At 47.0% G+C, this 26,365-nt stretch overlaps 2 protein-coding genes across 4 annotated transcripts; one reads left to right on the top strand and one right to left on the bottom strand.

Moving 5' to 3' along the window:
* Positions 1 to 688: 688 nt before the first annotated feature.
* LOC119268893 (auxin-responsive protein IAA6-like) lies at positions 689 to 3,882 on the top strand. Of its 2 annotated transcripts, none has more exons than XM_037550608.1 (7): positions 689 to 913; positions 1,437 to 1,821; positions 1,922 to 2,099; positions 2,697 to 2,959; positions 3,082 to 3,229; positions 3,327 to 3,390; positions 3,509 to 3,882. In XM_037550608.1, exons 2-7 carry the CDS (start codon positions 1,485 to 1,487, stop codon positions 3,542 to 3,544), a joined length of 1,026 nt encoding a protein of 341 aa, XP_037406505.1. In that variant the 5' UTR covers positions 689 to 913; positions 1,437 to 1,484; the 3' UTR covers positions 3,545 to 3,882. The 2 variants fall into 2 exon arrangements, with proteins under 2 accessions (XP_037406505.1, XP_037406504.1); XM_037550607.1 differs by having other exon boundaries at positions 1,428 to 1,821.
* A 6,422-nt stretch (positions 3,883 to 10,304) lies between these two features.
* On the bottom strand, positions 10,305 to 12,293 carry LOC119268892 (uncharacterized tRNA/rRNA methyltransferase slr0955-like). Of its 2 annotated transcripts, XM_037550606.1 has the most exons (2): positions 11,520 to 12,293; positions 10,305 to 11,411 (listed from the first exon to the last, which is right to left on the bottom strand). In XM_037550606.1, exons 1-2 carry the CDS (start codon positions 12,173 to 12,175, stop codon positions 10,400 to 10,402), a joined length of 1,668 nt encoding a protein of 555 aa, XP_037406503.1. In that variant the 5' UTR covers positions 12,176 to 12,293; the 3' UTR covers positions 10,305 to 10,399. The 2 variants fall into 2 exon arrangements, with proteins under 2 accessions (XP_037406503.1, XP_037406502.1); XM_037550605.1 differs by having other exon boundaries at positions 10,305 to 12,293.
* Positions 12,294 to 26,365: the final 14,072 nt, after the last annotated feature.

The following is a 26,365-nucleotide window of genomic DNA, read 5'->3' as shown; positions in this document are numbered from 1 at the left end:
CGGGAGCTCCGGGACTGGTCATCAACAAGTGGGTGCGGAAACAAAGGAAAAAAATCCTTCTCATCCACAACGGTCCCCCCAGCGGTCGGCCGGGCGGGCCAGGTGTGAACAGGAGGGAAGAAGCAGTGGAGCCAATCCATACGGCACCCAGCCGAGCTGTTGTGAGCAACAGCACCACACGCGCACAGAGAGAGATGCAGGCGAGGAGGCACACCCGTCGCATCACCCCCACTTGCCCGGACCGGATAGGCGTGCGTGCCGATGGATGTTCCTGTCCTGGCCTGGAGCTGGACCTGGAGCTGGAGCTGGAGCACGCACGCCTCGCCCGCCCCAGCCCACCGCACCATCATCATCCATCCGGGCCGCCAACGAACGATATACGCACGCTCTCACGGGAGACACGCAAACTCGACTCCCCCGTGACCAGGTCATCGCGATCGTCCGTCCGTCCTCTTTCGCAACGCAAACGGAATCTCTCTCTAAATGTGTCACGTGGCAAATCTCCCCGGCCACACACCTAATCGGTCGCCGACGGACGCGCGATGCACGCACTCACGCTCTCCTCCGGGCCGGACCGGTCCGGTCCAGATAAACGGAGCGAAAAAGCGGCGGGATAAAAAGGAGAACCGGCCGGCCGGCCGGCTCTAGGGGCAAAAGAAAGAAGAAAGCCTATAAAGGCACGGCGTGCAAGGAGCTCGAGGCACCCACGCCACGCTCGCGCTCAAAGCCTGGTCGGTAACAGAGCCAAGGTGCCATTTCTCGACCCCCCTCTCCACATACCTCTCCTAGCTAGCTACCCATCCGCTTCCACTTGGCCATTTCCCATCCCACATCCTGCTTGCTTCCGGAGCTCATCAGCATCGCTTGGCCTAAGGCTCGCTTCAACTGCCTGCTCTTCTCAGCTCATCCCCTGGTGAGTTTCTGTGTTAACTGTGGCTTCTGGTTATTTTGGTCTACTTTGCTAAGGGTAAAGTGCGTTTGCCAATTAAAGAGGCTGCGGCTTCTTCTTTTCTTGCCTCAAACGGTTTTAACACGAGCTAGCTGATATGATTGTTTGACATGATCTCTGACTTGACTGCTTGGAGTATTTCCTCCAGCCAACGCACGCTTGCTAGCCATACTTCTGTTTCTAGCCATGAGCTTTTCTGCTTCCGTGTCCTTCATGTTTACTTCCTTATTGTCTTGTCTTGTCGCGCAAAACCTTCTGTCTTCCTCGCTAGAAAGTAGAAACTGGTTGATTTGATCTCAAGTTCCCGTTTCCCCTTGCTCTCTCTCCCTCTCTTTCATCCGCGTGTTCGCCGCTTTGACCTCAGCATACGCTTCCCGCTGGTTTCGCACTTTTAGCTAGGCTAAGTTGAGTGTACAACTGAACTTGTCTCCTCTCATATCATTGACACCAATTCTTACTAATATTATTATACTACTAGCTGGTGTAGCATTTGGAGTCTCGGAGACTTTGAATTGGCTCGCCAAGAACGAGTCCTATGGAAGAAAGCTCCATGAAAAGAGAAGGCATGCCTCGACTCCTGGATCTCATCCCGGACGAGAAAGAATGGAGCCTGAGAGGAGGAGCGCCAGGGCAGGGCAGGTCAAAAAACACAGGCTTCGGGAGCGACGAGGACGAGAAACTGGAGCTGAAGCTTGGCCTTCCAGGCCTCGTACAAGAGGAGCCAGCGGCCAGCTCAAGAGAGAAGAGGGTGCATCAGGAGAGCCCGGCCCTCTACCTTAGGTACCCCCCTAGACACTCCACGGCCACCACAACGACGACCACCACCGGAGCAAAGAGGGGGTTCCTGGACACGGTTGAGGCCAAAGCACAAGGTAACAAGCAACTTTTATTGTGCTTTTGCGCTTGGAACATGGTAACAGCAGGTCCGTCGAAGCAGTGAACTAAACATACTCTTTGTTCTGTTGTTTAAAGGTTATGAGAAGGAGCAGGCGAGAGCAGCAGCATGTGGGAAGGAACTGGCGATGGAGGAGGAAAATACAGAGGCCGTCGGTGAGAGGAAGAAAGGGTGCTGTCCCCCACCACCACCAGCACATGCCCCTCCTGCTACACCTGCGCGCAACATCGGCAACAGACCGCAGGCGCGGGGAAGGTAATGATACCCCTGCATGGTGCCTCTGCCATCTTTTCTGCTCTCACCAAGGAACTACGCCTGCGTTTGCTTTGATAGTTCATTCAAGGATTGTTCCTCCATGATCATCCGAGGACTACATACGGACTAAAACGTGTCTATATACATCTGATTCAGAAAAAGATTAGAATATCTTGTATTTGTATGAACGGAGGGAGTAGTTTGCAGTGGCGTAAGGTCGGTTCTTCTTAGTTGGCCAACATGAGGCTCTAAGGCTCACAGGTTTCCTTTCCAAAAGCTTGCTTTACTTTATATTAGTTTTTTGTTTAAAAGATGGTTGCCTTTTTTGCTCAAGTCTGTAGGCACTGTATTATTTTGCTGTTCTTTACAGTTCCTGTCTTGTGGCGCTTACCTTTGGATTGTTAACATTATACTAGTAAAGTAGTGGTAGTGTGTGTGTGTGTGTGTGTATTTTGGTACCAAGTGCAGTGCAAATAGAAAGGGTGAATACTAGAGTGACCATAAATATCCAACTATTTAGTCCAATAAAACTAGCATGCAAGTATTTATTTGGCTGGCCTTTCACAGAAGAACTCACCGTGCTCTAATCTGATACAGAGGGGCTGCAGCTCCAGTGGTCGGCTGGCCTCCAATCCGGTCATTCAGGAGAAACCTTGCAAGCACTAGTGCATCCAAACAGCCCCCTGAACCACAAATCGGTGAAGCCGATGCCAAGGCCGTGCTTGACTGCAAGAAAAGCCCTCTTGTGAAAATCAACATGGATGGGATCCCCATTGGAAGGAAAGTTGATCTTGCAGCATGTGACAGCTACGGGAGACTTTCATTGGCTGTCAAAGATCTCTTCCACGGGTTTCTTCAAGGTACGAATTAACAATAATCCAAATAAAATAAGTACTTTGATTTAGTTTCAAACTGTCAATTCATATCAAAACTAGGTTGATATCTTCGTTTTTATTACAACTTACACATGACCATGTTGCAGTGCAAAGGGACCCGTCGAAGGTTGACCGTACACAGCAAGGAGCAGATGAAAAAATATTTTCGCAGTTGCTAGACGGGTCCGGTGAATATACTCTAGTTTACGAAGACAGTGAAGGAGACAGGATGCTGGTTGGGGATGTCCCTTGGAAGTAAGCTTGATTGTTCCATCATATACAGTTTTCCAAAATTATTTGTGTTAAGCTCCTCGACACCATCTAAACTGCTTGTACATAATAACTACTGCAGTGTGTTTGTTTCGACCGCTAAAAGGCTGAGGGTTCTGAGAAGCTCAGAGCTTTCCCATGATCTGGTAAGCAACAGCTGCACTTTTCTGTTAATCTGTGCCGATATCAAGTACATGTTTGGATTGCCCAGACTGAGCCACAGCTGACTCTTTCAAATTCTGTTTTTTTTTCCTTTCGTTTCAGATTGGAGCTACTCCTGAGAGAGCAGCAAATGGCTGAAATGGTGACACCTTTTCAACCATTTGGAATGTTGCTCACTGAAGCCGTAAACTAAAGGAACTCCTAAGAAGCAGGGGAGACCTAAATCCTGTGGTCAGTTTGGAGATCGTTATCCTTTTTGAGGATTAGTAGTTCGGTAACCTTTTTTTCTTGTAGTGAGATGAATTAGCATACCGCAGATGCATGGAGATATCCTGCCTATTTTGTAAATTAGGCTACCTTGTATTTAACGCTATAGTTCTCGATTCAGTTACATAGATTTGGCGCCTATTTTCTCTGACAAATTTGTAACCTGACATGCAAATCTGTTCATGACAAAAGAGGACCAGCACCTGGCCTATCCTGATAGCATCACACCACCGAACGATATATATGGAGTAGCAACTTCATGTGGAATATGCTATAGAAGTTTAGGATATAAAAAGGCTGAAGGGTCCAGTAGCTGAGTTGTTAATTCAATATTATCTTTCCAACCACACCCCTTTCTAAATTTGTGGTCACGAAAACCATGAGAAAGGTTTGACCAAACCACAAAATTGCCGAAACTAAAATATGTGCTGATGCCTTCATACTGGCTGGGCATCAAACTACCAATCGCTCCTCATAGAGGCAAGATCATGACTACACACAGGAGGGCCAACCTTTTCATCCTTTCGCCTCTGTGATGCTAAGAATCAACAGTATGTACTGTTTTTATACGAGTACGTGTTCTAGGTGCGCTAGTGATTATACCCATCTGATAGCACCACTTGCCAAACCTAGAAGTTATCCCAATACTGCTCTGATGATCATATCAAAAGGCTCTTGACAAAGTCAAGATTAAAAACAGGTGGCATTGGTTCTTTCTGGATGACAGAAACTGCACACTGGCTTCAACTTGCCAACTTGATCATATCACTTCTAGAGCGGATTTTAGCAACGCCCCACAATACAAGAAGCCAAACTGACGAAAGCAAATTGAAATACTTATATACAGTACAGTACCAAGACAAGCCCATGCAACTAGATTGTACAATAGACACCAATAGGAGGACATTTGTGTTTGGTCGTTACGAAGCATACCTTATTATAGTACGTGCATACTTGTTCCTCCTTCAGTGTGCAGGATGTTGTCAATGAAACAACTACAATGCAGGCAGGTCAGCTGTTTCGACAGATGAGTAACACCTGTATGTGTGTCGACATAAATCTGTATAATGAAGCATACGAGCACCAAACAAGCTTACGGGTCAGCTGATGGTAAAGGAGACTGAGAGGAGAAAAGCTTTTGTGGTACAGGGGATATTCACCTTGATGCTCACAACTTTGAAATTGCGGGCAAAGAAAGGGTCATTGTCACTGGACCATCGCTAAATTCCAGACAGTAGGAAAAGTAGCAGAGGTGGGGTGGATTTATCAAAGAATCTTAGCCCTTTCGTAATGTCTTTACCGGACATCTTTATCCCCGTTGTGTTGTGCACTCATGTGTTGCCACTTGCAGTGTGCAAATGTATGTTTTACTAATATGGACTAAAAACCGGTAGCGCTTTTGCAAGCACGGTGTTTTTGGTGTCGGTGAAAGCCAGAAAAGGTGATAAGATAATGCAGAATGACAAAGCCAACCTTATTTCAAGCACCCAACTGTGAATTTTCTATTCCACTATGCCACTACTAGTTGTTTACTTCTCGATACTCCCTCCAATCCATATTACTACTTGTCTTAGATTTGTCTAGATACGGATGTATCTAGACACGTTTTAGTGTTAGATACATCCGTATCTAGACAAATCTAAAACAAGTAATATGGATCGGAGGGAGTACTTAAAATCAACCTGCCAATCGAAGAGACTACAGAAGTGTAGAGGCACACACGTAACTGAGGACACCAGCAGTTTCACATGTTGGGAGCCCATGAGCAAGAGATGTCTTGTAATGTGCGCGCTAATTCCTAATGCTACAGTCACAAACTTGCAATGGGACATGTGCACATCCCATAGACGCACCTTCAGCCCACAAGGGGCTCATGCATCAAAAGAGTCTGTGTAGCAGTTCGGGAAGAATGTTCTACAATATCGATTCACCTTCTGTACCAACACTAACTAATCACATATTCAAGTGTATGGGTTCACAGTTCCACACATGTGAGCTGCAGCTGACTGGATCATGTGTCGATACGTGCATTGCTATGATGTTATCATCATCATTCATCAAAAGATACTAGATGGCAGATCGACTATTCAGGTGGATGGATCAAATAAGAGAACAAACATAGATAAAAGAGCAGCAATCAGATAACCAGAGAATATACTCTATCAGAAGGCAGGGAATGGACGCACCAGGAATGTGCAGCACGAAGGCGTCTAGCATGGATTCACCTAACATCTTACATCAAAATTGCAGGTACTAGCTATGCAAAGAACAAATAAATCAGCAAGAAACCTCTCTGAGTAAAAAGGTACAGTGATCCAATTATTGTGCTGCATCCAAGAACAGGACCACATAATTCTTTTAAAAGAAAATGGCGAAAAGTAATACCATTATATTAAAAGGAAAGGTCAAGTACAGTTCAAAACCACATCACCACACCTTGCAGGCTCCACTCCTGATTGATCCAACCTGATTGTGACACCTAGTTCATAAAGTAGGATCAGGGTGCAGTAAAGTAGACAATGTTTGATATAGTTTCTTAAACCATACTACTTAAAAAAGCTCCCAAGCCTTACCTGCGTTTGTCCGACACAAGGCAGCAATAGGTACCCACTTTATTCATGTGCACTGACATGTGGAATATTCCCATATATTATTTGTAACGGGTTGTCCAGTTTCAGATATATATTAGGTTTCTGTTTCTTGTTCTTGTCTCCTCTTCTCTCTAGTCAAGTATGATTTGGTCAGGAATATTATAAAAACAATTTCTTTACGATCTATCAGATCAAACCCCAGTAACCGACAATTGACAATTGACACTTCAGCTATGTTCTTCTTTTGAGAAGAAAACAATGTAGTTGTCGTGCATTAGTACACCTTCATGTGTCATATGAATGGACAGCCTGCTTTTACAATATTCCAAAAAAAAATGCAGCTAATGTTTACCAAAAGAACACTGTTACTAGAACAGGTCACTACAACAAAATGAAGCCACTCCAGTGCATGAATGTATATGAAGAGATGTAAACTAGGGTCAGATACTATAGTTTAGTCTTTATTGAACAGACCAGCTATTCCCTGAAATGACAGTGAAGTCGAAAGCGTGCTAGTAGTAACCTTCTTTTAAACTGTCGTGATAATCTTTTTTAACTGTACACTGTAGGGCCACGCCTCCTCTTTATTCCAAGTCAAACAATATTACAGGGGTTTATAGACAATAGCAACAGGATATAAAGAAATACAAACCTAAGGGGGGAGGAAGGAAATCCATCTAAGCAACATATCCCTGTGTTTCACTTTGATCCTATGAGCCAAAAGAGAAATATCATGAATAAAACCACTCCTCCACTTCACAAAGGTAGGTCTTTCATTGTCGAAGATTTTAGCATTTGGAATTAGCCAGATATTCCACCAGGCCAGAAACACCACTTCACTGAAGAAAGGTTGACCAAAACCTCTCTTAGCTTGCATGGCAATGTCACTCATGTCCTGAACAAAAGGACAAGTAATCTGCAAATAAGCCCATACTCTAGAGCCATAGTCAGTTCATTACATTGGAAGAACAAATGGTTTCTGTCTTCCCTGGCCCCTGAGGAGCAGAGCTCGCAATGCATATCCTCAGTGACCTTCCAATTCCTCCTCTGAAGCATGTCTCTAGTAATTCAACCAATCCATGATGAGCAACCAGGCAAACACCTTGATCTTTAGGATACAACAACTTTTCCAGATCCATGTAAGCAAAGGGTCGTAAACCAAAGACTTGTGCAAAAAATTATAATAACTTATAGCCCTGTATATTCGATCGCCTTCCTTCCAATGCCAAACATCCTTCTGCCCTCTATCAAAATGATGCACCTCCAGCCTTACATAGTCTGGAACTCAGTATGGGCTTGACGTGAAAGAGGAAGGTGGGAAAGAACAGAACTATCCACACAATCCAGGACATCAGGAACAGAAGCACTATCAGCAAGGGCATAAGAGAATAACCTAGGGGAGGCGAAGATTCATAGGCAGGATTGATCCACCACACTGCCAACTGTCATTCCAAAAACAGAATAGAATCCCCCATATTGGCCTGAACCCAAGTGACAGCCCGAAAATCATCCATCAATTTGGAGATATCTCTCCACCAATAAGAAGCGCAGAGGGCAGTAGCATGTGGTACTATACCATGATAGTAAGAATTCCAATTAATTGTACCCAGGGGATATCAAGTTTATTATAGAACTTGTTGACATGTTTCAGCAGCAGAGCCTCACTTTGAATACGTGGGTTGAGGATCAAACCTCCTTTCGACTTGGGGCGACAGACTAACTCCCAAGCAGCCAGAGATGGCTTTGGATCCAGACAATTTTCCCTCCGATGGCACTGTCTCTGAATTCTTTCAAGCTGTTTCAGGATCCCAGGAGGGAGCTGGAGGCTGCAAAAATAATAAATTGGTGACAAAGCAGAGTTCAGCAGTTGCAAACAGCCACCCTGAGCCAGAAAGGAAGAACTAGCAATGAGCCTACGTTCCATCCTGTCCACTAAAGGCATCAGATCAGCAATCCTAGGTCTGGTAGTACTCACTGGCAGACCCAAATATGTGAACAGCAGTTTCCCCAACTGACAACCAAAAACATCTGCTAAACGAGCAGCCTCTGACTAATCCACATTTATGGGCACCAAAGAAGATTTATGATAGTTTACTTTAACTTCCTAACCTGTAATGCTGTTGAAATCAAAATGCAGCTTAAAATTAATACTTTAGACAGCAACAAGGACACAAAGCATATATCCAAAAGGAGAAAACATGAGCCGGTAAATGGTCAAACTGAATCCCGGTGGTTCTCCTGTAGTAATAAATTAATAAATAAATCCACAGTTCTTCCAAAATAACATGAAATAATAGTCATACTCTTGTGACACAGTACCTCCCGGCACTCACCTAGAAGACTGGTTAATGTCAACTTTTCTATCAATGCTAATCTTATGATTCTCAACTGTAATTACAGAGTGTCGAACTAATATGTCACTAAAGGTTGGTTGGAGCAACTAAGAATTGCATATTTGAGCTTCATCCTACATAAATTGGTTGTCAACAAGTATAAAGATTGAATGATTGAGATTGTTGAATACCTGCGGCATATATTATGAAGAAACTGAAGATGACTTTGAAGATCTTTCATGAGCCCTTCAGCATAATTAGAACACTCAACTCTAAATCATCTCCTACAACTTTCAAGTGTCAGTTTGTCACTTTAGCCAACTATTGACCGCTTTGGATATTTAGGTTTGCACTGACTCTTTGCTGGTCCTGTATCCATTAGATAGCAGTATAGCATAGCTAAACACTCAGTGACTGCGTACAATCTTTCTTGATAATAAATAAACTAATACAGAATGAAGTGACCGAGGAGCTGAATTATCCCATTTGTATACTTATCTCCAGAGATAATAGAAAGCAAAAGTATTTCAATACCACATCTATAATTCACCAAAAATAACTTTACTGAATGAACCTGAGCTGGAAACGGAGGCTTAATTCAAGATTATACAACATGTTATGCAAAGGACAGTCATGCATATATTCCACATAAATGTTTGTCCAATTGCCTAAACAGAGTAACAGACCAAGAGTTGTGTCCATCTCTGCATGGTAACCATGACATGTCAAAGAACTATAGTCATCCCCAATTAATTGATCCGCTGGTGAAGATTGATATCCTTCCAGGGATTACTATTAACGGTCGGTCGGTCAGTTTAGTTTACTTACTACAATAAATTGGGATTAACAGACTAATCAGAAAAAAATTCTGGATACCACTTCAACAGCTGGAAACGTTCAATTAAGTAAGGTCATTTATCAGTTCACCAAAGAAGCAGAAAGTTTGTTGCTACGGTTCAAAACTGCAAATGCAATTGCATATTTGTTGGCTCAGTTGACTAGTACTACCTAATCACATACGGATATACCAACATATAAATAGCTTTGATGGCTCAAGGTACATTACACTGCAATTGGAAGTTTCAACACTCAACAGGATCGGTGATCAAGTCTGAAAGCAAATGATGATACCGTGATATGAACTTCAACAATCAAGCAGAATATTTCACCTCTTAGCAGAGAGATGTTTCAGACTTCCAGTGACACAACAAACTAGCTTGTTATATGTAAGTAAATATGATAACAACAGAATGATGGTCTTGCAGTAGTCATCCTCTTTTAATGTGTGTTCCAGATTACACCAAAATAAGTACTAAGTGATATGATGGTGTCAATATATGCTCAGGAATCATGTATCTGCAATTGACAGGTCCAGGGGCTGTTTTGTTCCTGCACACAATTTGACACGCCTAACTTAGGCTCGCCACTGTTTTTCAGGTGTGTGTTTGGTTTCTAGCTACCGTGTTCTCTTCTAAAATACATTCCTAGCTACTGTGACTTGCCACACTTTTTTATCCATATGGCCCATACATCATAGACATTTTTGCCACACTTCTGCGGCAAACCACAAATTAACTAGGGTTAGCTATGGCATGGTTAGCCTTGAAACAAACATGCATAGAATCTGACTCAGCCTGGTGAAATAAGCTATTTCTCAAAGAAGTTGCCCTCACACCTATGCAATAAATTATTAGTCAAACCAGCAAATTCAAAGCATGCAACAGAAACAAAAGTTCATCCTTAATGGGAGTACAAGAAAACAAATATTAGTAACTATGGTATGGATGAAACATGGAACATCCTTACACAGGAGAGATGCTAGGCTTCTCAGTTACAGGGTGGGCATTCTTTCCAGCCAGATGATAAAGCAAAACTCCTGCTGCCACGCTAACATTTAAGCTCTCTACTGCAAGGAATGATTTCATATCTTGATTACCTGAATAATTATCACCTTCTTCCCCTATATCTGCATCTGTGGCATCTATTTCTTCTTCTACAACAAATCCATCAGCATTACCAGCAATTTTGACCAAATGTGTGCAGGATCGCTCAACCAGGGGCCTCAGACCGGTGCCTTCACTGCCCAACACCAGAATTGTTGGCTCCCCTGTGGTAACTTCAGAGAGAGGTATAGCTTTTGGAGCGACGGTACCACCAAGAACTCGCCACCCATTTTCAGCTGATGAAGACAGAAACTGCATCATATTCCTACACGAAAGCAGCTCAATCAACTCAAGCGAGCCTGCACTAGCTTTGCTCACTACTCCACTTAATGGAGCAGAGTTCTTAGCGCACAAGACAACACCCTCCGCACCAAAGAAGTAGGCTGATCTAATTATGGCTCCCAAATTCTGAGGGTCCATAACCTCATCCAAAGCTATCCAGACTGGTGCCTTGCCACCACGAACCCTGACTCGTTCCAACTCCTTAGTATTCACCATTTCCAAGGGTGATGCATCAAGCACCAGACCTTGATGTGGACGGTTATCCACCACCATGTTGAGGTCATGCTTTGACGCCTCAATAACTTTAAGCCCGATAGTCTCTGCCATCAGCAGCACCTTCTCAATCCCCCTTTTGTCCTTCTTCTTCTTGTTGCTCCTGCTCAAATCCATTCCTTCCTGTGTGTACAATGCATAAAACTCCCTCCTCCCAGCCGTGAGAGCCGCAAGTACCGGCCCAACACCGTAAACCCCCTCCCCAACCATCTTTGGCACTGTCGATTCCCCTACCTCCTTCCATGTCTTCCTGCCCCAGTCCTCTTGCTTGTTCCACCGCCTTACATCTGGCTGGTTGAACCTCTCCCCTCTAAACCTCTCACCACGGTCCTCTTGCTTGTTCCACCGCCTCACATCCGGCTTGTCAAACCTCTCACCACGGTCCTCTTGCTTGCTCCACCGCCTCACATCCGGTTTGTCAAACCTCTCACCACGGTCCTCTTGCTTGTTCCACCGCCTCACATCCGGCTTGTCAAACCTCTCACCACGGTCCTCTTGCTTGTTCCACCGCCTCACATCCGGTTTTTCAAACCTCTCACCACGGTCACGGGACCCTTCATCCCTTGCCACGTTTCGCCGGAACTTATCCTTAATCCGCCCCCACTTGGGATTGTCAATCGGTTCATTCTCCTCCCCTCCAATTCCCCCCTCCTTGTATGAAACGCTATCTTCCAATGTCTCTACTCGCGCACTTTGGTCGCCTTTAGAGAAGAACTTATCAGCGGAGGTCTCCCACGAGGAGGAGCGTCCGGCGCTAGTCCTTGAGGTGGGGACGCCGCTATCGACGCTCCCGGCGGCTAGCCAAGGGAGCGACCTCCCGCCGCCGCCGACCGAATCAGAACCATCTGGTGCAGTGGAGAACGAGACCCTGTGTCCCAGGCCGAAGCGCGAGGGATCTCGCGGGGTAGTCGCCGCCCTGGTGCTCGCACGGGTGGCGGACGGACGAAGCGCGGGTGAGGAGGTAGCGGACTTAGAGAAGTACCCGGCGCGGAGGAGACCGGCGAGGAGGGCGCGGCGAGGCGAAGACGCTCCCGCGAGGAGCGGTAGGGGCTGGGACTTGGAGAGGCCGGAGTGGAGCATGGCGCGGCGGCGGAGCGTAGGGTTTTGATTTGGGATGTGGGGTTTTGGGCGGCGCGCGGCCCTCGCTCGACGAAATGCTTCGGCGAGGATGACGCGCTGAGATGAGAAAGGGGCAGTTTTTGGCGAGCCACCCCACAGTTTACCATTATTAATTTGTCAAGTGGGTCCATATTTAGGGCCATCGAGCAAATTTTATTTTGTACATTTGTCACATGTCTCACTAGCACCCCCACAAATCCACAATAAGATTCTTATCCCTGAGTAGCCCTTTTAAAAACTTAGTATTAAGCACACCACTTGCCCCCTCAAAGTGGCGCCGAACCGTCACTACGTGTATTAGACATGCCAAACGGTTTGACACGATTTTAAAAAGCCAGATGTGGGTACAAGTTTTTGGAGAGATCAGTGAAGCAACTAAGCTTAGAAAAGGGTCATTTATAGAAGAAATAATACTCATGGTATTTCTTGAGCGTGGATCGGCCTAGTCGACAACTATTGATTGTAAGATACTTATCCGTATCTAGACAAATCCGAGTCAACTAATTTGAAACAGAAGGAGTATGTTGGTGTTGGACTTACTTTTCCTATAAGGGTGGAGCCCACTTAAACCGTGGTTGTTGTGAATACACTCCTATTGTGAAATGGTAGCTTCAAGCAACTGCAATCAACTCCGTGCAAGTCCTGAAATTCATAGATCAAAAGTTTTATCTTCAAGCAACTACAATCAACTCTACAACTCTAGACAACTCCATAGGCCAACTCTTTCTTAAGTCCATAGATTCCACACCCCAATGTTGCACCTGTCAGCAACGTTATCGTTGTATGTATGCGGCATTGTGGCAACATTTTCTCCCATGACCCTGCCAAAAATCGTTGTGACAAATTTGAACATGCCACATGAAACCAAAAATCCTCGGCACACGACAAATACGCATTTTTTGCAGCAGGGAAAAAAAGTGGTCACAAGACAAGTAACGTGAAAGACAAGCACATGCAACAAATCAACACAGACAACAACGGATAAATACATTTGCAAGATAAAAAAAAGTCAACCATGCGCAACAGATGTCCGGAATAGTTGCCACATATGGCTCGTCTGTACATAACAGCCACCATACAAACTTGCAACATGTAGAAACGCCATACGCAACATCAAAAATTTCGGTTTCATTAACATTAGATTTGAGGCATCAGCCTTCACACATATGGGATTGTCAAAGCCTAGTCGAAACCGGTTCGGGTGACCCTGAACCCATACTCCTTGGCTAACTCCCCCCTTGAACTTGGCAATGTGTCATTGTAGGATCAAGGAATATATTTAGGGGGAGTTGAATAGACCTGTTATAAAAAAACAATTTTAGTTGTGAAGTTTTAAGCTTACTATTGCAAGTTTGCAACAGTCAACAAGATAAGAATGCGGAAGCCAAACTTGCAAAAAAGTAAGAGCACGAGAAAGAGAACGCAAACACGATTGATGTGTAGTCGATATCCGCAAGAGGAAGGGGCTGAAGGAGTAGACCACTCCTCTCTCTGAATTCGGGGACAAACTCTAAATTTGATCAGGACGACATATATTCTTGGCCACATTTCGTACCATTTTCACACAAAAGTACGTTAATGTGCCGCTTAGACGCCCATTTGTTGTGCCCCATACATGGTTGTCTTTCCTTCTCAAGAAAAGTCTTCTTCCTCCTCCCGTCGGCGTCGCCGTTGGTCCGCCCCGCCTTTGATGGGAGGGGGCCGTTCTTGTTTTTGTTAGGTTCAACCTCTTGGTTGAGGTTGTGGGGCGGTGGCGATGTCCCTTGGTAGGAATAATGTCTCCCACGTCTGATCCTCGTCCCGATGGTGTGTATAGTGCTGTCGGACGACGTCTGGAGGTCTGTCTCCATCGGATCTCGTGGGGTTCGGTCGGTGCTGTTCTTCGGTGGATCTATTCGGATGTAGGTTTTACTCGTCTTCATTCATGTGGTTACATGTTTGACCTTTCCCATCTACTACTCTCTTCATCTACGATGATCGCTGCTCTGGTGTGATCGTCTTTTAGGGCCTTAGCACGTCGACTTCTCGGCTGTCTACTATAATAAATTTTGTCCGGCTCCGATGAGGAAGGGGCGATGATGGCAGCGTGCCTTCGACTCCTTCTAGTGCTTGTAGTCGTTGCTAGGTGGTCCATGGTGTCGGATTTCGGGTTCCGGCAGACCCTTGACGTTCAAACACTGGGGTGCGCGCGGAGATTTCGCCTCCTACCTACCTGCACCCCTCCGCCATGCTAGGATCTAAAACTACGGAAAGAACAACACAAGAGACACAGGGTTTATACTGGTTCGGGCCACCGTTGTGGTGTAATACCCGACTTGTTGGGTTTCGTAGTAATTTCAAAAAAATTCCTACGTGCACACAGGATCATGTAATGCATAGCAACGAGAGGAGAGTGTTGTCTACGTACCCAACGCAGACCGACTGCGGAAGCGATGACACGACGTAGAGGAAGTAGTCGTACGTCTTCACGATCCAACCGATCAAGTACCGAAACTACGGCACCTCCGAGTTCGAGCACACGTTCAGCTCGATGACGATCCCCGGACTCCGATCCAGCAAAGTGTCGGGGAAGAGTTTCGTCAGCACGACGGCGTGGTGACGATCTTGATGAACTACAGCAGCAGGGCTTCGCCTAAACTCCGCTACAGTATTATCGAGGAATATGGTGGCAGGGGGCACCGCACACGGCTAAGGAATCGATCACGTGGATCAACTTGTGTCAACTTGTGTGTTTAGAGGTGCCCCTGCCTCCGTATATAAAGGAGCCAAGGGGGGAGGGGGCGCCGGCCAAGAGGGAGAGGCGCAGGAGGAGTCCTACTCCTACCGGGAGTAGGACTCCCCCCCCAATCCTATTCCAACTAGGATTCCCAAGGGGGAAAGAGGGAGAGGGGTGGCCGGCCACCTCTCCTAGTCCTAATAGGACTAGGGGAAGGGGGGAGGCGCGCAGCCCCCTTGGGCTGCCCCTTTCTCCTTTCCACTAAGGCCCATGATGGCCCATATGGCTCCCGGGGGGTTCCGGTAACCTCCCGGTAACCCGGTAAAATCCCGATTTCACCCGGAACACTTTCGATGTCCAAACATAGACTTCCAATATATCAATCTTTATGTCTCGACCATTTCGAGACTCCTCGTCATGTCCGTGATCACATCCGGGACTCCGAACAACCTTCGGTACATCAAAATGCATAAACTCATAATATAACTGTCATCGTAACCTTAAGCGTGCGGACCCTACGGGTTCGAGAACAATGTAGACATGACCGAGACACGTCTCTGGTCAATAACCAATAGCGAGACCTGGATGCCCATATTGGCTCCTACATATTCTACGAAGATCTTTATCGGTCAGACCGCATAACAACATACGTTGTTCCCTTTGTCATCAGTATGTTACTTGCCCGAGATTCGATCGTCGGTATCCAATACCTAGTTCAATCTCGTTACTGGCAAGTCTCTTTACTCGTTCCGTAATACATCATCTCACAACTAACATATTAGTCGTAATGCTTGCAAGGCTTATGTGATGTGTATTACCGAGAGGGCCCAGAGATACCTCTCCGACAATCGGAGTGACAAATCCTAATCTCGAAATACGCCAACCCAACATCGACCATTGGAGACACCTGTAGTACTCCTTTATAATCACCCAGTTACGTTGTGACATTTGGTAGTACCCAAAGTGTTCCTCCGGTAAACGGGAGTTGCATAATCTCATAGTCATAGGAACATGTATAAGTCATGAAGAAAGCAATAGCAACATACTAAACGATCGGGTGCTAAGCTAATGGAATGGGTCATGTCAATCAGATCATTCTACTAATGATGTGACCTCGTTAATCAAATAACAACTCATTGTTCATGGTTAGGAAACATAACCATCTTTGATTAACGAGCTAGTCAAGTAGAGGCATACTAGTGACACTCTGTTTGTCTATGTATTCACACATGTATTATGTTTCCGGTAAATACAATTCTAGCATGAATAATAAACATTTATCATGATTATAAGGAAATAAATAATAAATTTATTATTGCCTCTAGGGCATATTTCCTTCAGTCTCCCACTTGCACTAGAGTCAATAATCTAGATTACACTGTAATGAATCTAACACCCATGGAGCTTTGGTGATGATCATGTTTTGCTCGTGGAAGAGGCTTAGTCAACGGGTCTGCAACATTCAGATCCGTATGTATCTTGCAAATCTCTATGTCTCCCACCTGGACTAGATCCCGGATGGAGTTGAAGTGTCTCTTGATGTGTTTGGTCCTTTTGTGAAATCTGGATTCCTTTGCCAAGGCAATTGCACCAGTATTGTCACAAAAGATTTTCATTGGACCCGATGCACTAGGTATGACACCTAGATCGGATATAACTCCTTCATCCAGACTCCTTCATTTGCTTCTTCTGAAGCAGCTATGTATTCCGCTTCACACGTAGATCCCGCTACGATGCTTTGTTTAGAACTGCACCAACTGACAGCTCCACCGTTTAATGTAAACACGTATCCGGTTTGCGATTTAGAATCGTCCGGATCAGTGTCAAAGCTTGCATCAACGTAACCTTTTACGATGAGCTCTTTGTCACTTCCATATATGAGAAACATATCCTTAGTCCTTTTCAGGTATTTCAGGATGTTCTTGACCGCTGTCCAGTGATCCATTCCTGGATTACTTTGGTACCTCCCTGCTAAACTTATAGCAAGGCACACATCAGGTCTGGTACACAGCATTGCATACATGATAGAGCCTATGGCTGATGCATAGGGAACATCTTTCATATTCTCTCTATCTTCTGCAGTGGTCGGGCATTGAGTCTTACTCAATTTCACACCTTGTAACACAGGCAAGAACCCTTTCTTCGCTTGATCCATTTTGAACTTCTTCAAAATTTTGTCAAGGTATGTGCTTTGTGAAAGTCCAATTAAGCATCTTGATCTATCTCTATAGATCTTAATGCCTAATATGTAAGCAGCTTCACCGAGGTCTTTCATTGAAAAACTTTTATTCAAGTATCCCTTTATGCTATCCAGAAATTCTATATCATTTCCAATCAGTAATATGTCATCCACATATAATATCAGAAATGCTACAGAGCTCCCACTCACTTTCTTGTAAATACAGGCTTCTCCGAAAGTCTGCATAAAACCAAATGCTTTGATCACACTGTCAAAACGTTTATTCCAACTCCGAGAGGCTTGCACAAGTCCATAAATGGATCGCTGGAGCTTGCACACTTTGTTAGCTCCCTTTGGATCGACAAAACCTTCTGGTTGCATCATATACAACTCTTCTTCCAGAAATCCATTCAGGAATGCAGTTTTGACATCCATTTGCCAAATTTCATAATCATAAAATGCGGCAATTGCTAACATGATTCGGACGGACTTAAGCATCGCTACGGGTGAGAAGGTCTCATCGTAGTCAATTCCTTGAACTTGCCGAAAACCTTTTGCGACAAGTCGAGCTTTGTAGACAGTAACATTACCATCAGCGTCAGTCTTCTTCTTAAAAATCCATTTATTCTCAATTGCTTGCCGATCATCGGGCAAGTCAACCAAAGTCCATACTTTGTTCTCATACATGGATCCCATCTCAGATTTCATGGCTTCAAGCCACTTTACGGAATCTGGGCTCACCATCGCTTCTTCATAGTTCGTAGGTTCATCATGATCTAGTAGCATGACCTCCAGAACAGGATTACCGTACCACTCTGGTGCGGATCTTACTCTGGTTGATCTACGCGGTTCAGTAGTATCTTGATCTGAAGTTTCATGATCATTATCATTGGCTTCCTCACTAACTGGTGTAGGTGTCACTGAAACAGTTTTCTGTGATGAACTACTTTCCAGTAAGGGAGCAGGTACAGTTACCTCGTCAAGTTCTACTTTCCTCCCACTCACTTCTTTCGAGAGAAACTCCTTCTCTAGAAATGATCCATTCTTAGCAACGAATGTTTTGCCTTCGGATCTGTGATAGAAGGTGTACCCAACAGTCTCCTTTGGGTATCCTATGAAGACACATTTCTCCGATTTGGGTTCGAGCTTATCAGGTTGAAGCTTTTTCACATAAGCATCGCAGCCCCAAACTTTAAGAAACGACAACTTTGGTTTCTTGCCAAACCACAGTTCATAAGGCGTCGTCTCAACGGATTTTGATGGTGCACTATTTAACGTGAATGCGGCCGTCTCTAAAGCATATCCCCAAAATGATAGCGGTAAATCAGTAAGAGACATCATAGATCGCACCATATCTAGTAAAGTACGATTACGACGTTCGGACACACCATTACGCTGTGGTGTTCCGGGTGGCGTGAGTTGCGAAACTATTCCACAGTTTTTCAAATGTACACCAAACTCGTAACTCAAATATTCTCCTCCACGATCAGATCGTAGAAACTTTATTTTCTTGTTACGATGATTTTCAACTTCACTCTGAAATTCTTTGAACTTTTCAAATGTTTCAGACTTTATGTTTCATTAAGTAAATATACCCATATCTGCTTAAATCATCTGTGAAGGTGAGAAAATAACGATACCCGCCACGAGCCTCAATATTCATCGGGCCACATACATCGGTATGTATGATTTCCAACAAATCTGTTGCTCTCTCCATAGTACCGGAGAACGGTGTTTTAGTCATCTTGCCCATGAGGCACGGTTCGCAAGTACCAAGTGATTCATAATCAAGTGGTTCCAAAAGTCCATCGGTATGGAGTTTCTTCATGTGCTTTTATACCGATATGACCTAAACGACAGTGCCACAAATAAGTTGCACTTTCATTATCAACTCTGCATCTTTTGGCTTCAACATTATGAATATGCGTATTACTACTATCGAGATTCAATAAAAATAGACCACTCTTCAAGGGTGCATGACCATAAAAGATATTACTCATATAAATAGAACAACCATTATTCTCTGATTTAAATGAATAACCGTCTCGCATTAAACAAGATCCAGATATAATGTTCATGCTCAACGCTGGCACCAAATAACAATTACTTAGGTCTAATATTAATCCCGAATGTAGATGTAGAGGTAGCGTGCCGACTGCGATCACATTGACTTTGGAACTGTTTCCCACGCGCATCGTCACCTCGTCCTTTGCCAGTGCCCGCTTATTCTGTAGTCCCTGTTTCGAGTTGCAAATATTAGCAACAGAACCAGTATCAAATACCCAGGTGCTACTGCGAGCTCTAGTAAGGTACACATCAATAACATGTATATCACATATACCTTTGTTCACCTTGCCATCCTTCTTATCCGCCAAATACTTGGGGCAGTTCCGCTTCCAGTGACCAGTCTGCTTGCAGTAGAAGCACTCAGTTTCAGGCTTAGGTCCAGACTTGGGTTTCTTCTCTTGAGCAGCAACTTGCTTGCCGTTCTTCTTGAAGTTCCCCTTTTTCTTCCCTTTGCCCTTTTTCTTGAAACTAGTGGTCTTGTTAACCATCAACACTTGATGCTCCTTCTTGATTTCTACCTCCGCAGCTTTCAGCATTGCGAAGAGCTCGGGAATAGTCTTGTTCATCCCTTGCATATTATAGTTCATTACGAAGCTCTTGTAGCTTGGTGGCAATGATTGGAGAATTCTGTCGATGACGCAATCATCCGGAAGATTAACTCCCAATTGAATCAAGTGATTATTATACCCAGACATTTTGAGTATATGCTCACTGACAGAACTGTTCTCCTCCATCTTGCAGCTATAGAACTTATTGGAGACTTCATATCTCTCAATCCAGGCATTTGCTTGAAATATTAACTTCAACTCCTGGAACATCTCATATGCTCCATGACGTTCAAAACGTCGTTGAAGTCCCGATTCTAAGCCGTAAAGCATGGCACACTGAACTATCGAGTAGTCATCAGCTTTGCTCTGCCAGACGTTCATAACATCTGGCGTTGCTCCAGCAGCAGGCCTGGCACCCAGCGGTGCTTCCAGGACGTAATTCTTCTGTGCAGCAATGAGGATAATCCTCAAGTTACGGACCCAGTCCGTGTAATTGCTACCATCATCTTTCAACTTTGCTTTCTCAAGGAACGCATTAAAATTCAACGGAACAACAGCACGAGCCATCTATCTAATCAACATAAACAAGCAAGATACTATCAGGTACTAAGTTCATGATAAATTTAAGTTCAATTAATCATATTACTTAAGAACTCCCACTTAGATAGACATCCCTCTAATCTTCTAAGTGATTACGTGATCCAAATCAACTAAACCATGACCGATCATCACGTGAGATGGAGTAGTTTTCAATGGTGAACATCATTTATGTTGATCATATCTACTATATGATTCACGCTCGACCTTTCGGTCTCCGTGTTCCGAGGCCATATCTGCATATGCTAGGCTCGTCAAGTTTAACCTGAGTATTCTGCGTGTGCAAAAACTGGCTTGCACCCGTTGTAGATGGACGTAGAGCTTATCACACCCGATCATCACGTGGTGTCTGGGCACGACGAACTTTGGCAACGGTGCATACTCAGGGAGAACACTTCTTGATAATTTAATGAGAGATCATCTTATAATGCTACCGTCAATCAAAGCAAGATAAGATGCATAAAAAGATAAACATCACATGCAATCAATATAAGTGATATGATATGGCCATCATCATCTCATGCTTGTGATCTCCATCTCCGAAGCACCGTCATGATCACCATCGTCACCGGCGCGACACCTTGATCTCCATCGTAGCATCGTTGTCGTCTCCCCAATCTTATGCTTTCACGACTATCACTACCGTTTAGTAATAAAGTTAAGCATTACATCGCGATTGCATTGCATACAATAAAGCGACAACCATATGGCTCCTGCCAGTTGCCGATAACTTGGTTACAAAACATGATCATCTCATACAATAAAATTCAGCATCATGCCTTGACCATATCACATCACAACATGCCCTGCAAAAACAAGTTAGACGTCCTCTACTTTGTTGTTGCATGTTTTACGTGGCTGCTACGGGCTTAAGTAAGAACCAATCTCACCTACGCATCAAAACCACAACAATAGTTTGTCAAATAGACTCCGTTTTAACCTTCGCAAGGACCGGGCGTAGCCATACTTGGTTCAACTAAAGTTGGAGAGACAGTCGCCCGCAAGCCATCTCTGTGCAAAGCACGTCGAGGGAACCGGTCTCGCGTAAGCGTACGCGTAAGGTTGGTCTGGGTCGTCTCGTCCAACAATACCGCCGAACCAAAATATGACATGCTGGTAGGCAGTATGACTTGTATCGTCCACAACTCACTTGTGTTCTACTCGTGCATATAACATCAACATCAATAACCTAGGCTCGGATGCCACTGTTGGGTTTCGTAGTAATTTCAAAAAATTTCCTACGCGCACACAGGATCATGTAATGCATAGCAACGAGAGGAGAGTGTTGTCTACGTACCCAATGCAGACCGACTGCGGAAGCGATGACACGACATAGAGGAAGTAGTCGTACGTCTTCACGATCCAACCGATCAAGTACCGAAACTACGGCACCTCCGAGTTCGAGCACACGTTCAGCTCGATGACGATCCCCGGACTCCGATCCAGCAAAGTGTCGGGGAAGAGTTTCGTCAGCACGACGGCGTGGTGACGATCTTGATGAACTACAGCAGCAGGGCTTCGCCTAAACTCCGCTACAGTATTATCGAGGAATATGGTGGCAGGGGGCACCGCACACGGCTAAGGAATCGATCACGTGGATCAACTTGTGTCAACTTGTGTGTTTAGAGATGCCCCTGCCTCCGTATATAAAGGAGCCAAGGGGGAGGGGGCGCCGGCCAAGAGGGAGAGGCGCAGGAGGAGTCCTACTCCTACCGGGAGTAGGACTCCCCCCCCAATCCTATTCCAACTAGGATTCCCAAGGGGGAAAGAGGGAGAGGGGTGGCCGGCCACCTCTCCTAGTCCTAATAGGACTAGGGGAAGGGGGGAGGCGCGCAGCCCCCTTGGGCTGCCCCTTTCTCCTTTCCACTAAGGCCCATGATGGCCCATATGGCTCCCGGGGGGTTCCGGTAACCTCCCGGTAACCCGGTAAAATCCCGATTTCACCCGGAACACTTCCGATGTCCAAACATAGACTTCCAATATATCAATATTTATGTCTCGACCATTTCGAGACTCCTTGTCATGTCCGTGATCACATCCGGGACTCCGAACAACCTTCGGTACATCAAAATGCATAAACTCATAATATAACTGTCATCGTAACCTTAAGCGTGCGGACCCTACGGGTTCGAGAACAATGTAGACATGACCGAGACACGTCTCTGGTCAATAACCAATAGCGGGACCTGGATGCCCATATTGGCTCCTACATATTCTACGAAGATCTTTATCGGTCAGACCGCATAACAACATACGTTGTTCCCTTTGTCATCGGTATGTTACTTGCCCGAGATTTGATCGTCGGTATCCAATACCTAGTTCAATCTCGTTACCGGCAAGTCTCTTTACTCATTCCGTAATACATCATCTCACAACTAACATATTAGTTGTAATGCTTGCAAGGCTTATGTGATGTGTATTACCGAGAGGGCCCAGAGATACCTCTCCGACAATCGGAGTGACAAATCCTAATCTCGAAATACGCCAACCCAACATCGACCATTGGAGACACCTGTAGTACTCCTTTATAATCACCCAGTTACGTTGTGACGTTTGGTAGTACCTAAAGTGTTCCTCCGGTAAACGGGAGTTGCATAATCTCATAGTCATAGGAACATGTATAAGTCATGAAGAAAGCAATAGCAACATACTAAACGATCGGGTGCTAAGCTAATGGAATGGGTCATGTCAATCAGATCATTCTACTAATGATGTGACCTCGTTAATCAAATAACAACTCATTGTTCATGGTTAGGAAACATAACCATCTTTGATTAACGAGCTAGTCAAGTAGAGGCATACTAGTGACACTCTGTTTGTCTATGTATTCACACATGTATTATGTTTCCGGTAAATACAATTCTAGCATGAATAATAAACATTTATCATGATTATAAGGAAATAAATAATAACTTTATTATTGCCTCTAGGGCATATTTCCTTCACTACTCCAGTGTGTGGTGTGGTGAATTGCCTCTTGGGCTGATGATGATGAACAATACAAGGAAGAACAGCCTCGCGAGGGTCTGTTCTTGGCTAGGGCGATGAACTGCTCGGAGGAGTTCAGTCACCTTCTCTCTCTCTCTCTGCCTCCAGCAAAACCGACCGAAGCCCCTCCGCCCCCTTTGCTCTATGGGTGGCTGGTCCTATTTATAGAGGCCCTGGTCCTCTTCCCAAATATCGAGCGGGAAGGGAGCCAACAATGGCGGGCTAATTTGAAGGGGGACAGCTGGTATCAGCTATCCTGACAAAAGTAGTCTTCGCCTGTGCAAAGCTCTGGTGATGACGCCGTCTTGGGCTCCACGATGACCTCCGTCTCGTAGTCCTCCTGGTCTTGGTCTCGTTGCACCGAAATGGCAACCTTTGCCTGATGCCTCGGTACTCCGCGGCTGCGCTTGCCCCCTTTGCACTAAAGAGGAAAGGAGGACGCTGCGCGGGCTGGCACCCGCCTGGCGCCCTGAGTCGTCATGGCTTGCGTCACGGGCACCTCGTGAGGTACCCCGCCTTGATCTCTCCGCCTCCTCGTGAGCCAGCCTGACGAGGCCGTGCCTGAGGAAGCTCCGCGTCGTCCGCCCCGCGAGGCTTGGCCCCTCGCGAGGGTCTTGGGTTTGTGTTGGTGAAGACGGGCCGTGCTGGGCCCCCCTTTGAGCCACGCCGCAGGCCGCAGGCAGGCAAGTCTGGGGACCCCCGTTCCCAGAACGCCGACAGTAGCCCCCGGGCCCAAGGCGCGCTCGGACTTGGCCGTGCAGGGAGGCGGAAGGGAAAGAGCGAAGCGCCGCAGGCCCTAACAGCCTGTGGCCTTAGGCACCGCGCGGCGGTTGATTAGTCGTGGGCGGCACTGTTCCCCCACGCCCTCCTTATTTTGCGCCATGCTAGGCGGACCCGTAGTCGTACACAGCCGTTCCCTTTTCTGTTGCTCGAGTGCCCTCTGTCCTCCTTCCGCTCGAACTCCGGCTTCTGTTTTCAACCTGATCTCGAACCTTCCCCCCCCCTTCCCATCGCCATGGCTCCGACGAAGAGGGGGAGAGGGAAGAAACCCGTGTCTCCGCCTTGCCCGCCGCCGTCGGCGGCCCCCGCTGAGGGCTTGGGCAAGGTCAGCTTGGCTCTGGCCACCATCTTCAATGAATGCGGGAGGACGACGGCCTGGCCCGCGTCCCACTTCTCCATCGACAGGACAGCCACCGAGGTCCCGTATCTTGCCGACGCCCTGTGGGCGGGTCTGGTTCCTCCCTTTTCTGATTTCTTCAACGCCGTGCTTTCCCACCATCATATCCGCATGATGCATCTGGGTCCTGAATCCATCACCCTCCTTTTGGTCTTCGCCTTTGTTTGCGAAGCTATGGTGGGCATCCCTCCTTCGGTTGCCTTGCTGCGCCACTTCTTCTCGTTGCATCTTGTCAACCCTACTCAATGCTGGGCTTGCGTGAGCTTCATTGCCGCATCCGAGACTGCGGCCTCTGGGATTGACTTCAAGCTCCCCCTGCCCGCGATTGGGTTCCGCGAGCGGTGGCTGTATGTGGACGCAGGGGTGCCCAGCCCCCTGCTATCGGAGCCGACCTCACCTGCTATCCCCAATTCGGGCTAGGGCCAGGAGACGCTTGAGAGCCCCCAGCTCGTCTTCGTCTGGCGCCGCTTCGCGCTCTTGAGGTTGCTTGGCGTGACAGCGCCCAAGGTAGTGAAGGAGTTCCTGCTATGCCGCGTTGCTCCTCTTCAACGCCACTCTCGCCGGATGTGGGCCTTTCGTGGGCGCGAGGATCGTATGAGGCTCCAGGAAGAGGACCTGACTCCTGAGGTGCTGAGGACGGCACTCATGACCCTGGCTGGGGACCCCAACCCCGTCAGCGTCCGGCAGGGAGGGGCCTTGTTGTACCTCTGCCAGAGCAGGGGCGACTTTGTGAAGCAGATGCCTGTCTTTGATGAGTGGGGGCCGCGCCCCGCCGACCTTCAGGGGCCTCGCGAGAACCCAGTGGTGGTGACTGCCCTTTCAGTCGGCCAAGGCGACTCATCCTTGAGTGGCGGAGCAGGGAGGCACGAGGCGCCAGAGGCCGAGGGGGCTCCTGGCGCGGTGACAGCGCCGGGCGAGGCTCATGAGGAAGCAGCTCTTGGGGCCCGTGCCGCTGAGGCTGAGGGTGACGAGCAGATGCCCTCAGTGCCTGCAACTGGGGCCCCTGAGGCTCCAGCTGCTTCTCTTGGGGAGGCGATTGGCAGCCCACATCAGGCAGGCGCCCCTGCCACAGATCGCCTTGACGCTCTGTCTTCGTCGAAGGTTGATCCATGCGCCCAACTCTTGGGCCACTTCCGCGTGAACTTCGAGGCTCTCCGGAAGAGAAGGGAGGCCCTGGGCGACGATTATCCTTGTCGCCTGCTGAAGCGTAGGAAGTACTTCGCCACTAATGAGTAAGCCTTCTCCTTTCCCGGCTCCCGATCCTTCTGTTACTTGTACTGACCCTTGCTCCGCAGGCCCCTTCCAGCCGAGCTTGCGGAGACGGCTGAGGAGCCGTCCCTCTTGACCTCGCCCCCTCCACCGTCCTCAAGCGCTCCGAGCAGCGGAGCCCTTGTGGTGAGGGCGATTGAAGAGGCAAACCATCCCAAGGCATATCGTGGCCCCGCGCACCTCGTGATCCTCCTTCGCGGGCCTTCTCGTGGCATAGCTAGCCTGCCATGGGCTTCTCACCTGGTCGTGGACTGCGGTTGGCTGAGGCATTTCCTGCGCTCTTCTCCTGAGGACGGGTTGGCCCCGGGCCAGGCTTCTGACGCGGCATGCCCGGCCGTCGCGAGGGTGCCAGCCCCCAGCCCCCAGCCCGGAGGGGGAGTGCTGACTCGTGGCCCCCGGCGCTTGCTTGGGGCAGATGATGGTGTGGAAGACGTGCTCGAGCGCGCTCAAGAGCGTCGCGCTCTCCGCCAAGGATTCCTTCGAAGGGCGACTGACGCAGTGAGCCTGCTTGGTGAGGAGCTTGCTGATGAAGACGCGCGCCTTGAGGCCGAGGGCCTGCGCCTGGCTGCAGAGAGGCACGAGCTGGAGGGCGACATCGCCCTTGCGCGCC

Source organism: Triticum dicoccoides, chromosome 3A (genome assembly GCF_002162155.2).
Source record: "Triticum dicoccoides isolate Atlit2015 ecotype Zavitan chromosome 3A, WEW_v2.0, whole genome shotgun sequence".
Taxonomy (NCBI): Eukaryota; Viridiplantae; Streptophyta; class Magnoliopsida; order Poales; family Poaceae; genus Triticum; species Triticum dicoccoides.
Note: the sequence above shows the minus strand (reverse complement) of the source record. Positions and strands in the feature narration are given on the sequence as shown.